The sequence below is a fragment of the Hippocampus comes genome, unplaced genomic scaffold (assembly GCF_001891065.2).
Source record: "Hippocampus comes isolate QL1 unplaced genomic scaffold, H_comes_QL1_v1.1 scaffold90, whole genome shotgun sequence".
Taxonomy (NCBI): Eukaryota; Metazoa; Chordata; class Actinopteri; order Syngnathiformes; family Syngnathidae; genus Hippocampus; species Hippocampus comes.
In genome coordinates this window covers 246,554-263,043 of record NW_017804912.1, presented here as the reverse complement: position 1 = coordinate 263,043, position 16,490 = coordinate 246,554, and the positions used below count along the sequence as shown (strand labels likewise).

At 48.6% G+C, this 16,490-nt stretch overlaps 1 protein-coding gene and 1 long non-coding RNA gene across 2 annotated transcripts in view; one reads left to right on the top strand and one right to left on the bottom strand.

Moving 5' to 3' along the window:
* arhgap39 (Rho GTPase activating protein 39) overlaps positions 1-14,118 on the top strand; it is a 19,517-nt gene extending 5,399 nt beyond the window's left edge. The window contains exons 2-11 of the mRNA XM_019884888.1: positions 6,295-6,717; positions 7,883-9,152; positions 9,709-9,873; positions 9,996-10,181; positions 10,782-10,995; positions 11,159-11,232; positions 11,305-11,504; positions 11,636-11,727; positions 12,352-12,521; positions 12,792-14,118. Of these exons, the coding sequence (XP_019740447.1) occupies positions 6,295-6,717; positions 7,883-9,152; positions 9,709-9,873; positions 9,996-10,181; positions 10,782-10,995; positions 11,159-11,232; positions 11,305-11,504; positions 11,636-11,727; positions 12,352-12,521; positions 12,792-12,986 (2,989 nt within the window). The 3' untranslated portion in view covers positions 12,987-14,118. The remainder of the gene's footprint in view (positions 1-6,294; positions 6,718-7,882; positions 9,153-9,708; positions 9,874-9,995; positions 10,182-10,781; positions 10,996-11,158; positions 11,233-11,304; positions 11,505-11,635; positions 11,728-12,351; positions 12,522-12,791) is intronic.
* On the bottom strand, positions 13,772-16,296 carry LOC109524814 (uncharacterized). Its single transcript, XR_002170017.1, has 2 exons — positions 14,936-16,296; positions 13,772-14,298 (listed from the first exon to the last, which is right to left on the bottom strand). It is a non-coding gene; the product is annotated as an uncharacterized LOC109524814 (long non-coding RNA).
* Between the last annotated feature and the right edge of the window lie 194 nt (positions 16,297-16,490).

Sequence of the window (16,490 nt, the reverse complement as noted above, 5' to 3'; positions counted from 1 at the left end):
AAAAAACCCAAAACAAAAACAGTGATTTGCAGTATTGCCATTGGGTATGTTTTGATAAAGCGCAAAATGCAAATTCGGACTCAACATTGCGTTAAGGATGCATATCGGGGAATCCTGTTTGGAGCTTGCTGCTATTTTCAGAGCTTTCAATCATGGGCAGAGATGCCAGCACTGCTTGTCAGGATGGTAGGAGGGGCGGCGACGGAGCGGTGCTGATGGACTGATGGAGAGTAACCAGAGGATGATGGAAGGGGGGTGGGGGTGGGGCCGTGTCACTTGTATCTCTTGATTGGTATTGACCGTGGAATCCTCCACGCTGTTATTCATGTCGCGATTGGACACAGCAGCCTGCTGCTCACTGACATGGAAAGTCATCAGTGGATACGGAGCATCCTCGGCGTGAAATTGATGGGTCGACATTCGTTAGAGGATGGACAGACTGAAGTAGATACATTCTTTCTTTCAGAAAAATTCTAAAGGGCTCATAAAATGAAGCACTGTGAATCCTTTCTCGGTTTTGCTGGACTTCTTCCTCATTTGATTATATTTCCCAAATGACAACTGATTTTTTTTTTTAAACTCAAGTGTGTACAGTCTTTTGACAATTTACTATTACACTGATTATCACATACATACATAGAGTAATTGAGTAACCAAATCAAATTAATTTCACATGATGAAACATAACCTGGGCGGCCCGGTAGTCCAGTGGTTAGCGCGTCGACCTCACAGTGCAGAGGTCGGGGGTTTGATCCCGGCTCCGGCTTTCCTTTGTGGAGTTTGCATGTTCTCCCCGTGCCTGCGTGGGTTTTCTCCGGGTACTCCGGTTTCCTCCCACATTCCAAAAACATGCATGACAGGCTGAGTGAACACTCAAAATTTTTCCCAGGTGTGAGTGTGAGCGCGAATGGTTGTTTGTCTCTGTGTGCCCTGCGATTGGCTGGCAACCGGTTCAGGGTGTCCCCTGTCTACTGCCCAAAGACAGCTGGGTTTGGCTCCGCGACCCTTGTGAGGATTGAGCGGATCAGAAAATGGATGGATGGATGGATGGATGATGAAACATAATCTTTAAGTCTGAGGTGTAGAGTGACTGTAATATCTGTGACTTTGTGCATGTATGGCTTTAAAAGGCGGGGCCTGGTCTGTTGAGTGACAACATGACAACATTAGTTGTTGCTTGTGTCCATGCTCTTCATCTGTTGCAGAGCAAATCAGCAGCACCTAGTGGGGCACAAAAACAGTTCCTCTGAGGAAGCAAAATTGAAGCAAAACAGCAGATCCCACCACAGCACATAAGCCGCCTTTCGGACGAATTCAAATGCGGAGTCTCGCCGCATGTCCACTATCAGCGTGTAAACGGTTGTGATAACAGCCTGTCACAATCGGTGCTCGTCATGTTGGCGGTGGGAGGGGAAGAGTCGATAGCTGGCGAGCCAACAAACGAGCTAGCATGTGCTAACGCGCGGCACGCGCGAACACTCGAGGTGTCCTCTAGCTGCCGGTGCGGAGGACGGCACTGTTTATGATGAGGACGATCGTACGCACTCATCAAATGCCGCGAAATCAGCCGATGCTGACTCAATCGCAGGCGTAGCGTGACGGCGGCTAGCTCGCGCCGTGCGTGCGTCGTGAAAGAACAGCTCATGCATTGAACATGAGCCAGCTCGCAAATGGACAGAGCAGCAATCAATGTTTAATTAGCCACACATAGTTTATTAGTCACGATGCGTGTGCGTGTCACATGACATCCACTCTGGATGGATGCAAACGCGTGCGTCACTTTGATACGTTTGGAAAGTGAATTTGGGACGTCGAGGATAACGGGAGACCAAAGCTACACTTTCAGAGCCCTAATTTCGTGCACAAGGCCAGTCCAGCTTTGTGCACGGTTAGAGTTTTCTTTCTTTTGGTATTTTCGTAGCTGTGCAGGAGCATGCAAAGCACATTTTAAAGAAACTGCATCCACTTGTGGATGAGGTTAAAGTTGACCAATGTGGAAATTCAATGACATCCATAAGCCTGCGGAGCTCAGAATCTAGACTGCCTACGTCGCCATCAAATCCGCCAAAATCGCATCACGTCACCCGCGCCACAACTTAGACCTGTCTTTAGCCGGTTTAAATTCTAGTCTACTTTCTGTCACCAAATAGTTATGTGCGTCATGGAGCGTGAAATAGAAAACAACGTCAGTCTGCTGCAACCCTTGCAGCTTGGCCACTTACACTTTCCAGCCCGAGTTGAACCCTGCAACCTCCCCCATTCCGTATTGGTATTGTTTAATAAATCAAAATAAAATCATTTTCTATCCAATTACTCGAATAATTAATTGGACGATCACTACAGTAAACTGTTCTAAAAATATTCGATAGCTGCAGTTTTGTATGCCTGGCATCTATACTACAATTTCTTTTTGGGAGTACTGTCACCCCAAAAAAAATCTAAAGAAAAAGCTCCACTTAAAAGCGCAATCGCGTGTTGCGCAGGACTCAACAAGACTTAAATGGCTTGAATAAAAGCAGCGCTTTATAATTCGTCATTAAAAGCAGCGCCTGCCGGTGTGTGGGAGGAAAAGCTGCTATGCTTGAGCCGCAATGACGAGGTGGCACAAAAGCCTTTGCGGCCGTGTTGTGCGGCGCGCGGCAGGGGGGCCCGACTGGCACCTCCAATATTTTTTCCGGGGGTGCCGGAGGCAGCAGGCTTTTCTTTGTGTTGGGAAGGGCCCAGTTGACCCGGGGGAAGCTCACCGGGAATGACGCAGGAATCCACTGAGAGGCGATGCTGCGCTTGGCTTTGAGCGACTGCGACAGAATGAGTGGAATGCTGGGACGCGGCAGATGGCGGGGGAGGAGCTCGCCGCCCCTCCTCGGAATAACTCGCACCAAAATTCTCCTTCTTCTTTCTCCTCTTTCCTCTTAGCGCCGCGTCCTGACGTGGAGCGTCGGCTTGCAACTCACGATTTTAAGAATCAATTCCTTCATTCGTTGATAGAAGTCATCCCTTCAGTTTTTCAAAGTTGATTGAAGCCATGTCAAACGTTGTATTTTACAAATTTGTCACTTGTGTAGTATTTAAACTGGAAACTTGAAAAGATTTTGCAGTATTTTTAGTCAATTTATTGAGAGTCGTAAATTACAAGATACCGTTCAATCTCTGTAATGAAAGATACCTCATTAATACGAACATTTTGCGGAGATACAATAAACTGGAGCATGTAGACATACCAGGAAACTGTTGAAAAAAATCTAATCAAATTCCGTAGAGGTCGCCGTGTTCAGTCTAATTTGAAACATCTTCTGTGTTTAATCTGGATGACAATCGGGTGGATTTGCTTAGCCGAGCAGAACCGAGCGACGAGCACTTGAAAGCCAGCAAAGACAAATTGAAAGACACGCACGGGAATGCGAAATAAGCAAAAGCAATGTCGCATTCGGGGGGTGCACGAAGCCGTTTGCGAGGACGTGTTGCCAGACGCTGTCACGGGACACGAGAAGCTGTTGGCCCGTAAAGTTTTCGAGGCTCTTTGGAGGCGCTTGGGAGGCTCACTTCACAAAAATGACACCGTAATAAAACAGCTCATTGTCACATGACACACGCGTAACCAAAAAGCGTCACCCGATACTCAGAAACACAAGACACAACTGTGGTTGCGATCTTTCATCTTTTCACGCTATGCTCCTCGTCAAACGGTAAATTCTCGAACACGAGCTCGTCAGCGTGTGGAGATTGTGTGATGTCACGAGCGCGGCGAGTGACAGCAAGATGGCCGACGCCCCGCAGCCATCAGCTGGGCGCGCGGCGACAAACACGTGGCGACCTTTTAACCGCCCTGACTGACCTTGCCTACTAGCGTTAGCGCGACAGACGCTAGCTCACACTTTCCACCCCCCCGTTCTTGCCAATACCCGCATTTCCCATTGACCGACATCATCCCCGTCCCACTGTCTCTGATGGGAGCTCAAAAGTGGGAAAATTAATTCAGTGTCTTTGCGTTTTATGCAGAATAGTGACATGGGGAAAATGAACACGTGGCGGGGAGAAAAAGTTTGAAAAATGGCGGCTTATGAAAGGGGTTACCGTGTCAATCATCGGTTGGTCGCTCGTGAATATTTCATCCCGCGTCGTCGGCTTAAAGTGGGTCATTTGGAACGCAGAGGCATGAAGCAATTATGGCCAATTAATCCTTCCGTTGCCCCGGCGGATTTCTACTTAACGGCCCCCGTTCTGCTCCATTTGACACGGCGGCACCGTGACATCGTCCGTGCACAAACATGCGCTAAATGTCCGTTTTCTTGGTGATCGTCAGGGAAATTGTTCATCAGTCTCATCCGTGTTACGACACACGCCGATCGAAATATGCAGCGTTGCCACTTTCGCACAAAGCGCTTGCAAAACCGTGCCCCATTCCGAATGGGCAGCTGACGTCGAGCCAGGAATTTCCTGCCTCCTGACTTATGTGCCACAGAAACATATGTGTGTAAACGGATAGTGGGAAGTTGAACAGTTGTGTGACCAAATAAAATGTTGGATCTCCTGATGCAGTGTACGTAAAGTTTTCGAGGCTCTTTGGAGGCGCTTGGGAGGCTCACTTCACAAAAATGACACCGTAATAAAACAGCTCATTGTCACATGACACACGCGTAACCAAAAAGCGTCACCCGATACTCAGAAACACAAGACACAACTGTGGTTGCGATCTTTCATCTTTTCACGCTATGCTCCTCGTCAAACGGTAAATTCTCGAACACGAGCTCGTCAGCGTGTGGAGATTGTGTGATGTCACGAGCGCGGCGAGTGACAGCAAGATGGCCGACGCCCCGCAGCCATCAGCTGGGCGCGCGGCGACAAACACGTGGCGACCTTTTAACCGCCCTGACTGACCTTGCCTACTAGCGTTAGCGCGACAGACGCTAGCTCACACTTTCCACCCCCCCGTTCTTGCCAATACCCGCATTTCCCATTGACCGACATCATCCCCGTCCCACTGTCTCTGATGGGAGCTCAAAAGTGGGAAAATTAATTCAGTGTCTTTGCGTTTTATGCAGAATAGTGACATGGGGAAAATGAACACGTGGCGGGGAGAAAAAGTTTGAAAAATGGCGGCTTATGAAAGGGGTTACCGTGTCAATCATCGGTTGGTCGCTCGTGAATATTTCATCCCGCGTCGTCGGCTTAAAGTGGGTCATTTGGAACGCAGAGGCATGAAGCAATTATGGCCAATTAATCCTTCCGTTGCCCCGGCGGATTTCTACTTAACGGCCCCCGTTCTGCTCCATTTGACACGGCGGCACCGTGACATCGTCCGTGCACAAACATGCGCTAAATGTCCGTTTTCTTGGTGATCGTCAGGGAAATTGTTCATCAGTCTCATCCGTGTTACGACACACGCCGATCGAAATATGCAGCGTTGCCACTTTCGCACAAAGCGCTTGCAAAACCGTGCCCCATTCCGAATGGGCAGCTGACGTCGAGCCAGGAATTTCCTGCCTCCTGACTTATGTGCCACAGAAACATATGTGTGTAAACGGATAGTGGGAAGTTGAACAGTTGTGTGACCAAATAAAATGTTGGATCTCCTGATGCAGTGTAAAAAAAAAAAAAAAAGAGAGAAAAACAGTCTTATGTTCCAGTTGCTGGCTGTCACAGTGTGGTGTTGACTTTAATTTTTTCTTTACGTTGCTCTTCCACCCTCTCTCCGTGACGTGCGTTTTCTCAGAGCCCACAACGAGGCACTCTGAAGCACCTGAGCCAGTGGGCTACCCGAAGGGAAGACACATTTTCGTGGTATAGGAATAGCTTGATAGCCAAGTGCACGAGTGGGCATTTACAGCATTAGATTTTTTTTGAAGCCCTTATAAAACATATTTAGTCATACAAACACATTTAAAAACAAAGAGAGAAAGAGTGATGGATAATTCAAAAATATTACACAACCATCGTGCGAATCCCTCAAGGTGTTTACACGAAACAAAATCATTTTTTCCTTATGAACAATCTGAATTTATCGTTGGCCAATATACATTAATAACCTTGCCCCAAGATGTACATTATAAAGTCAAATTACAGTTGTCACCTTCTGTCGGCATAGAAAACAGGATTGTAGAGGATTTGTCACCTAGAATATTCAGCAAAAACTAGGCCAGCCTTGAAAAACTTTTTGTTTTCACTCTTCATAATATTGTGCTACTGTCACGACGGAGGAAGGTTTGCAGTATTTCGATGTACATGGATGAGAGGAGCATAACCGCACGTTCACTGACCTTTGCTGACCGAGGCTCGCCATTCATGTGCCGCCAGGTTGGAGTGGGTGGAGATCATCGAGCCGCGTACGCGCGAGCGCATGTACGCCAACCTGCTGACGGGCGAGTGCGTGTGGGACCCGCCGCCGGGTGTGCGCATCAAGCGCACCGGTGACAACCAGTGGTGGGAGCTCTTTGACCCCAACACTTCGCGCTTCTACTACTACAACGCTTCCACGCAGCGCACCGTCTGGCACCGCCCGCAAGGCTGCGACATCATCCCGCTGGCTAAACTGCAGACGCTCAAGCAGCACACCGACGCCGCCAGCCCCCGCCACGCCGCCTCTGCCGCCGCCGGAGGAGGAGCGTCAGCCGACAACAGTCCGGGACGCAACAGCGGGGTCAGCCGGGATGGGAGCACTTCGTCCTCCCTGGACCAGGAAGGGACGGACAAGCAGGCCGGGAAAGATGAAGCCGAGCGGTGAGTGAGGGGACCGGTGCGCTTAGGCTAACCGGCTAACCAAGCTAACCTCGCCGCCAACAGGTTCACTCCGAGGCTATTGTAATTCACAAAAACTCACATTGAAAAAAGATTTTCTTCCAACTGAACTAGTCAAGACGAAAACGCTTTAAAAAAATGAAAACTTACTGAAACTGCATCTTAGGTTTGTAAAACAAACTAAAACCACCGATAATTATGGTGAAAATGACATCAAGTTTTTGTCAGTATCATAAATGATTTTTCAGCATTCATTTTTGGGGGGTTTATTTCGGTCTTGCGGTCGATCTCCAGCAACAAAGCAACTCAGGTCAGTTGTACAAGAGCTGTCGTTTACTTAATTACACAATTCTTTGTAACCTTTTTGTTTTTTTCCACTCAACAAATCCTCCACATATTTGGGGGAAAAAAAAAACCCTAATGTAGGTTATTAAGAAATACTAAACTACTGTAAAACAAAGCATTTTCACAAAAACAAACAAACTCATAAAACCTCACAAACGTGCTCAAAGACTAATTAGAAGAAGCGGAACGTTTGTTTCCTCAAAGGCCTGTCGAGGCTCTGAAGATGTTGTGTTGGCTCTTCAAAAGACCGGAAGCGCTGTTGAGGCCTTCTCGTCTTTGTTGTCACATTCTCACGCTCGCGCCATTCAGCGACCATTCAGCGCCCGCTCTCCCCCGGGGCGTGAAAGCGCCAGGTGACCAATCAATTTCACACTCGGGTCCTCCTCCGGTCGTCGGCGGTGTGGGATGAAAGAGACGAAATGCCGAGCGAGCAATTTGCCCGCTCGCTGGCGCGCTCGCTCGGTGCCAAATGAAATTCTGGCCCGATTAAAGCCTCGCCGTGCACTCGATGAACTTGGGCTAATTAAACACTCGCAAGCTTTCATTCTCTTAATGATCGTCTTGAATTCACATTTCATCTTCTGCTTTTGCCTTTTGTCTCCTTCCGTTGTGTTTTGGTTTCCTCACTCGGGTCTCCTTTCCTCCTCCTTTCACCTTTCTCTCCGCTCGCTCTTCTCCTTTCTTGTCTGCTTTCCTGATGTCCACCTCATTTCCACTCCTCTTCATCTCATGACCTCATACTGCCGTCTGCCTTAATCCCCGTCTCCTGTCCCCTCGTCCCCGTTCCCGGCCTCCTCCTCAGGACATCCCCGTTCCGGTGGAACACGGGCACGAAGGAGCGCATGCTGATCAAGGTGACGGACCGCGAGCCTAGCTTCCTGTCCCACCAAGGTAACGGTTACTCCCCGTGCGACCCGCCCACGCCGGGGGCGCTCTCAGGCGGGGGCACGGCGGCGCGAAGCCGCCGTTCCTCCGGGGGCGGTAACCCGGCGCCCTCCTCCGAACCCGACGGCTCCCCCGGCCCGTACCCGGAGCGCCGGCATTCTCCCTTCTTGAAGCGCGCCGAGCTGGGCGGTTCCCAGCGGCGCTCCTCGGCCGACTCGCAGCCGTCGTCCCCCCGCTACGCCTACGAGCCGCCGCTCTACGAGGAGCCGCCCTCCGAGTACCAGCCGCCGCCCATCTACGAGGAGCCGCCCTCCGACGTTCACCTGTCCGACTCCTCCTTCTACGGCACCGGGAAGTCGCCCGCTCGCAAGACCTCCGTGCCCCTCTACCACTCCCCCAAGCAGTCCCCTTATGGCCAGCTGGTTCTGACCCGGCAGAAGTGTCCGGAGAAGACGCAGAGCCTGGAGTACAGCCCTGTGGGGAAGGAGTATGTCAAGCAGCTGGTGTACGTGGAGCAGTCGTCCTCCAGCCCTCGCTTCAAGACGGCCGACCGGCTGCTGCGTTACGGCACCGCGGGCGGCTACGGCGGCTCCTACGGGGGCTCCTACACGCTGCAGCACAGCCAGTCTCTGATAAGGGACCCCCGCCTGTTGCTTGACTACAGCGGCGAGGGCGGCGAGGGGGGTCAGAGGCTGCTCTACGAGGACTCCATATCCTGGTCGTCGAGTCAGACTCACTCTCTGTCCTCGTCCACCGCCGGGCCCTTCTCTCCCGGCGGCAACCGCAAACGCAAGAGCCGCAAGCCGTCGCTCCCGCAGGAGCTGGCCCGCTGCGGCGCCCCCGACGGCGACTTTGGCGGCACGGCGTCGGAGGCCATGCTGGCGCAGGCCCGGCTGGCGTGGGAGGCGCAGCAGGTGATGAAGCAGCGCAGCAGCTGGGACTCGGGCCAGGGCGGCGGCGCGCAGAGCTCCAAGGACGGCTACGAAAGCGACGGCGCCGTGCCGACCCCGCTGCCGGGGCCGGTGGTGAGGGCCTTCAGCGAGGACGAGGCCCTGGCGCAGAGCGACGGACACCTCTGGAAGAGAAGCACCTTCGAGCGCCTTGGATTCCCTCAGGTCCTGCTGGAGAAAAGTCTCTCCATGCAGACCAGCCTGGCTTCGCCCGAGACGTATCTCCATCCCTCACAGGTAACCAACCATCCATCCATCCGTTTTCTCATCCGCTGATCCTCACGAGGGTCGCGGGCAGCTAATGAGGGTTTAGCACGTCCGCCTCACAGTGCAGAGGTGCAGGGTTCGATTCCGGCTCCGGCCTTCCTGAGTGCAGTTTGCGTGTTCTCCTTGTGCCCGCGTGGGTTTTCTCCGGGTGTTCCGGTTTCCTCCCAAAGTCCAAAAACATGCATGGTAGGTTCATGGAACACTCTTAAACTGTCCCTTGGTGTGTATGCGAGCGCCCTGCGATTGTCTGGCAACCAGTTTAGGGTTTCCCCCGCCTACTGCCCAAAGACGGCTGGGATAGGTTCCGGCACGCCCCCGCGACCTTCGTGAGGAGAAGCAGATTAGAAAATGGATGGATGGAAATAAAGCTTCAAGATCATGAAAACATTTCATCTCGCTTCAAGTCTCTGGACGCAAAGCCTCTGGTTGCGAGAATAGTATTTGTCCTCGGTTAGCAGCCTCCAGGACCTGACGGATACCCGTTGGAAGATTTCCGCCATTCACGTTTCACTTCTTTCCATCTCAGTCGGAGGACCTGGGAGCCTGCGCCCAGTTTGAGGCCAGTCGCAATGCCAGGAACATGATGCCGAGCGCCAGCTGCGGCGTTTTCCCGGAATTCACCCTGAGGAAACCGTCCTCCGAGACCGACATCGAGAACTGGGCGTCCAAGCACTTCAACAAACACACACAGGTGCACAGGGGCTCCTTTTAACGCTCATTTTCCACTCATAACGTCATAATAAGAAAGCAGTGCGCCGAACTGTCTTTTATCCGTCCATAATAAGAACAATGTGTGTTTGTGCGCGTGGGCAGGGTCTATTCAGGAGGAAGGTGTCCATCGCCAACATGCTGGCATGGAGCAGCGAGCCCATCAAGAAGCCCATGATCGTCACGTCGGACCGCAGCGTCAAAAAGGAGGCGGTGGACATCTTCAAGCTCATCCAGACCTACATGGGGGACCGCCGCGCCAAAGTCGACCCCCTCTGCGTAGCCCTGGAGGTACGGCTGCCAAAAAGCGGCCCCAACGACTTCCATAATATCGATGCTCGTTACCATTGGCCTGTCGAAGGGGTTTTATGTTAGCATTAAGCTAAAGGACTTTCATTGCATTTTTCAGAAGTAAATCTAGTGATGACTTTTAATTTACAAACACGATGCCAAAAAAGACGAGGGGACTTTTCGTACAAATAATGCGAGGCGGCAGTGACCTCTGCAGGCGTGGTTGGGATGTGCAAACAGAAGTTACCACGTCAGCATGCAGATTGTGTGTCATCGTTACGATTGTCATTGCTTTCTTTTAGCCACTCAAAACATTTGAGGTTTAAGCACATTTTTCAAGCAAATTGAACCGATCAAATTTTTCAAAACAAAGCTCCCTTTTTTCCGTTTCTAAACAAAAGCTACTTTTTTTCTTTTTTTTTAATAAAGCTATCTTTTTTGAGAGTTTTTTTTTTTTTTACACTTCTCAGCGTATTGCTGCCATCCACGGGTAAACCATATTGACAAGAGTTGATGTGATTTAAAAGAAAGTTGATGGGATTTATGCCTTGGGACTTGCTTAAATATTTGCGACTTGCGCTTGTCTCCCCCCCCCTCCAGGTAGTGGTCCGTGGGTGGAGCAACCAGGGCCTCCGCGACGAGCTGTACATCCAGCTGTGCCGGCAGACCACGGAGAACTTCCGCTACGACAGCCTGGAGCGCGGCTGGGAGCTGATGGCCATCTGCCTGGCCTTCTTCCCGCCCACGCCGCGCTTCCACGCCTACCTGGAGGGTTACATCTGCAGACACATGGACCCCCTCAATGACACCAAGGGTACGCTCGTGCCATCACAAGTGTCCCACCCTATTTTACTACACGAGGGTCTAAATATTCAGCTCCCAGTATGAATCTGAATGGTTTGTTTGAAGTTAGTAAAAATAAGCCACCTTCAATGTTTTTTAATGGGGGTGGGGGGGGTGCGTGTTATTCTGTTCAGGAGTGGCTATAAGCAGCTACGCTAAACATTGCTACAGGAAGCTCACCAAGGCGGCGCTGACCGGGGCCAAGAAGGTACCACCGATCACCATCAGGTCCCATGCAGTCCGGTCCGGTCCGGTCACGCGTGTTGACGTTCTTCCTCAGGGTCTTCAGAAGCCGTGCTTGGAGGAGATCCAGCACGCCCGCAACGCCATCTTCAGCCCGTCCATGTTCGGCTCTTCCCTGGAGGAGGTCATGGCCCTGCAGAGGGAACGCTACCCGGACCACCAACTGCCCTGGGTCCAGACCCGCCTGTCCGAGGAGGTCCTGGGCCTCAACGGGGACCAGACGGAGGGCATCTTCAGGTCAGGATCCCCGTTTCTGTATCGATGCACCAATCCAAGACAGATGTACTACACTCCACCGCTCAGCTTTTTTCATGTAAAATAAGAAATTGGGGGGGAAAAAAAAAGCCACGTTGCACTTGCATCCCCAGGGTTCCGGGAGACATCGACGAGGTGAACGCTCTCAAGCTGCAAGTGGACCAATGGAAGATCCCCACAGGACTGGAAGACCCTCACATTCCAGGTCAGCGCTCATGTCCGCCACCTCGGCAAAGTGGGTCCTGAAAAAAACAAAGTTTGGCATTATTTTTAACCGTTTTTACTCTTTATTACTCTTTATTGATTCTTGACATTTGGTTTTCAAATCCAGTTCGTTTTCATTCATTTTTAGAGCAGGTTTGCCCCTTTTTTTTGTGCTTAGTTCTAGTTTCATTTTCATATTAGTTTTAGTTTTTTTATTAGCGCATGTTTTAATTCAGTTGGTTTGCTAGTTTTTGTGTGCTTAGTTTATTTTCGTTTTCATTAGTTTTAATATTTTATTTTTTATTTTTGCATGTATGAATTTAGTTTGTTTTAATTAGTTTTCAGAGCAGATTTGCGAGGTTTTTTTTCCTGTTTGGTTTTAGTTTCGTTTTCATTGGTTTTAGTATTAGTTTTAGTTTTTTTTTTTTTATCAGTGCATGTTTGAATTCAATTGGTTTTCATTCGTTTTTAGAGCAGTTTTGCTCACTTTTTTCGAACGGTCAGTTTTAATTTCAGTTTCACGAGTTTTATTTGTTCATACCCGACAAAGTCAAATAAGGACATTTCTGCTATATTTTCATTTAGTTTGAATAACATGTGCATATGTGTGCGCACACACATTCAGCGTCACTGCTGAAGTTTTGGTACCGCGAGCTGGAGGAGCCGCTCATTCCGCACGAGTTCTACGACGAGTGTGTCAAGAACTACGACAACGCCGAAGCCGCCGTCCAAGTGGTGCTGGGACTGCCGCACATCAACAAACTGGTGCTCTGCTACCTCATACGCTTCCTGCAGGTACGCGTACGCACGCCATCGCAGATTGTCAGCATGGAGGGTGGCGGATCAAAGTTTGAGAAAAAACGTTTTTTCTCATCATGCAGTACGGTAGTAAAAAAAAGAAAACGAGGGGCAGTCATTGTAATTTGCCAAAGTATTTTTTTCATGATAAAGTTGTCATATCGAGTCTGGGAAAAAAAATCAATCAGCAAGGGGGGGGGGGGGGGGAATTTGCTGCAAAACTGACCGTCATCCATTGGGCCCTGACATGCTGCCACGGCGCCGCAGGTGTTCGCGCAGCCGTCCAACGTGTCGGTGACTAAGATGGACGTGAACAACCTGGCCATGGTGATGGCGCCCAACTGCCTGCGCTGCCAGTCGGACGACCCGCGCGTCATCTTCGAGAACACCCGCAAGGAGATGTCCTTCATCAGGCTGCTCATCCACTCGCTGGACACCGGCTTCATGGACGCCATCCTATAACCCCCGACCCCCCCCCCCCCCTTCCACCCCACAAAAAACAACAAGAAGGCGGCATAGCCCACACCCTTGCGGTACTCCGCGTGCCTTGATGGAAATCCCCTCCAGTATTTTCTCCACTTCCTTCATGTCCATGCGCTAGTGTGTGCTTTGTCCTCACGAGCAAGACAATTCAGCGCACTAGTAGCACGAGTCGATTGGACTCAGTGACGTTTTGCCCACTCCCCCGCATGACATTTTTTTGCACAGTCGAAAAATCATGTCTCGCTCGTGACATTTTTTCCACTCTCGAATGACATTTCTGTGCACTACTATAATGCGCTAGTTGAACAACACACGTACCGACCGTCTCACTAGTGGCATTTTTTTTCTCACTTCTCTTATCAATTCTGCAGTACAGCGACTTTGGTGTACTAGTAGGACAACTACATATCAGGAGGGAGGCAATGCTGTGCACTGCTTGACGTCAGCCTCCTACTACTAGTGAAGTGCAACATGTTAACGAGTAGAATTTTTAAGAATTGCATTTACAATTTTTATCATGAAAAGTTGAGCATTCATTTGCTATCCTACCAGTGTGCTGAATTGTCACGACATCAGATGAGTAGAATTACTAGGGACCACAAGTAGAACAAGTATACCTTACTACTACACTGGAAAAAAAGAAAAAAAACGTTGGAATAACTGAAAATTTCAAGGCAACAAACTTAAAATTCAAATTTGAAGTCAAGAAGTTCAACTAAGTTTTGCTGTTGTGAAAATCGTCCTTCCCTCATTTCACAACGAAGATTTTTTATTTTTTTTTTACAGTGTAGTGACATTTTTACAACTGCCTTCCGCTAGCTACTGTATGAAAATTTTGGCACACGAGTTAGACCAACTAGGGTGCACTCGTAGAAGTAACACATGAAGTGAATCGTGTTGGAGCTGGGTATGAAGGCTATGGAGCAAATGCTTGAAAGGTCTTTCCGTATGCCTTCACAGAGCAGGACCAGGACGCCCCCCTTTGATGCCGTCGGGTCATGTGACTTCCTGTCACCACCGCGACTCGCCACTGATTTGTGAATGTGTCTTTTGGTTTACTCGTTTCACACCATTTAACACAAATGTGCTTCTCAAAAAAAAAAAAAAAAGGCAACACTGCAACGTCCAAGCCCCTTTCACGCAGCGCCGCAAGTGCCGACACTTTCACGGGTTTGAGATGGAACGTTTCCAGCTTTGGAGGTGGGATGCCGTCTGTGGGAAAGGGTAGTGTAGGTTCACACCCGACACTCACTTCTTCTGGCCTCTTCGTGCTGGAAGCGACTTTCAGCACCTGACGACCGCGGAATCATTCACGGTGGGATCAATTCCAGTTTGAAGGTACACTGGCACCTTGAGATACAAGTGAGCCAACTTTTTACAGACACGATCTGTCATGTAGACATTCTTTTTCCAAGCAGAAAGTCGACATCTTGGCCGCTGTATCGGCATCAACACGTTTCATAAAAAGCGAACAAGAATGACAGAATTACACGTCATGTATTTAAATCAACCACCATGAGAGACGGACTACCAAAACTATAATACATAAAGGTATAAATTCTTTATCCTCTGCAACAAATTATTGCTACAGCTTACCGAGTCATTTCTGGTCATAGTAAAAGTCTTCTTTGTGTCTCAATGACAGTGTTATACTACCCCCCCACCCCACCCAGTGGCCAATTTGCACACGAGAAGGAACTCATCAAACACCTAATTTATTTTGCTATCACACTTGGTTTTCATAAAATACAATATGATGGACATCTCAAGGTGTCACTGTATTCAAACACTTTAAAATCCTCTTAAAATACCTTAATGAGGATTGAATGATTTGAGATGCCAACTGACTCAACATGTTTTTTTAACTGCTCTTTTTTTAACCTGTAATTTATTTCTTATTTATTTGATGCCTTCTTGACGTGTTGCACCTGACGACCGCGGAATCATTCACGGTGGGATCAATTCCAGTTTGAAGGTACACTGGCACCTTGAGATACAAGTGAGCCAACTTTTTACAGACACGATCTGTCATGTAGACATTCTTTTTCCAAGCAGAAAGTCGACATCTTGGCCGCTGTATCGGCATCAACACGTTTCATAAAAAGCGAACAAGAATGACAGAATTACACATCATGTATTTAAATCAACCACCATGAGAGACGGACTACCAAAACTATAATACATAAAGGTATAAATTCTTTATCCTCTGCAACAAATTATTGCTACAGCTTACCGAGTCATTTCTGGTCATAGTAAAAGTCTTCTTTGTGTCTGGATGACAGTGTTATACTACCCCCACCCCACCCCACCCAGTGGCCAATTTGCACACGAGAAAGAACTCATCAAACACCTAATTTATTTTGCTATCACACTTGGTTTTCATAAAATACAATATGATGGACATCTCAAGGTGTCACTGTATTCAAACACTTTAAAATCCTCTTAAAATACCTTCATGAGGATTGAATGGTTTGAGATGCCAACTGACTCAACATGTTTTTTTAACTGCTCTTTTTTTAACCTGTAATTTATTTCTTATTTATTTGATGCCTTCTTGACGTGTTGTACGCGTGTTCAAGGCGAGTACGTGTGTGTGTGTGAGAGAGAGAGATTGGTTGTTGGTGATGTACATTAAGCGTGTACAGACTGTAAAAAAAAAAAGAAAGCAAGAAAAACGACGTATAGAGAAACTGCTGTAAACGTTAATGTGAGACAAACGAGCTTTTAAAGACTTTGGGTAAGTTTCCTCACGTTGATGGGAGTTTACGAGTCTGATTTAAAGGCGTCCTTGTGGGCGTGGCTAAGACCGGCTAAGAGGCCAATCAGCATGCACGCACACTGACACCGAACCGGCTTGAGAAAACCCAAGTTCTTTTTGTATTGGGATGGGGGTCTTTTTGTGTCAAGATGATGAGAAAGAAGGAAGGAAGAGTGGGCAAGTTTCGTGTTGTCTGTGTCACTGTCATTTCCTGTCGAGACTGAACGTGTACCAGACGTTTTGCTTTAATAAAAGATTACAAGCGACTGTTTTGACTCACGACGTCATGTATCCTTTAAGCGGGTCGCCGCATCTTCGTGAGGCTTCAAACATTTTATTGCCATTCCTGACTGAAGTTTACCCTCACAAAGAAATTTCAAACAATGACCTAACTGCGTCACAAGAATCAGTTCTTTAGCCTGATGCTAACCATCGGCGTGCTAACGGTTTGCATCGAAATGTCTACTTTTTTCATGTACAGATATTTTCATTTTGGTTCTTAATATTCAGAATCAGCGCGAGAAAATTCATCTAGAAAAGTTTATCTGCATCGCTGGTTAAAAAAAAAGGATAATAAAAATGGGTTAACCAGTGTAATTTTGGCTCTTTCTAATTGCCATGAATGGTTTATTTTTGCTTTTTTTTCCTATCGTGAAAACAACAAACACAAATGAACGTATACAAGCAGGGAATAGAACCCAAAACCAGAAGGAGCCAAAATGAAT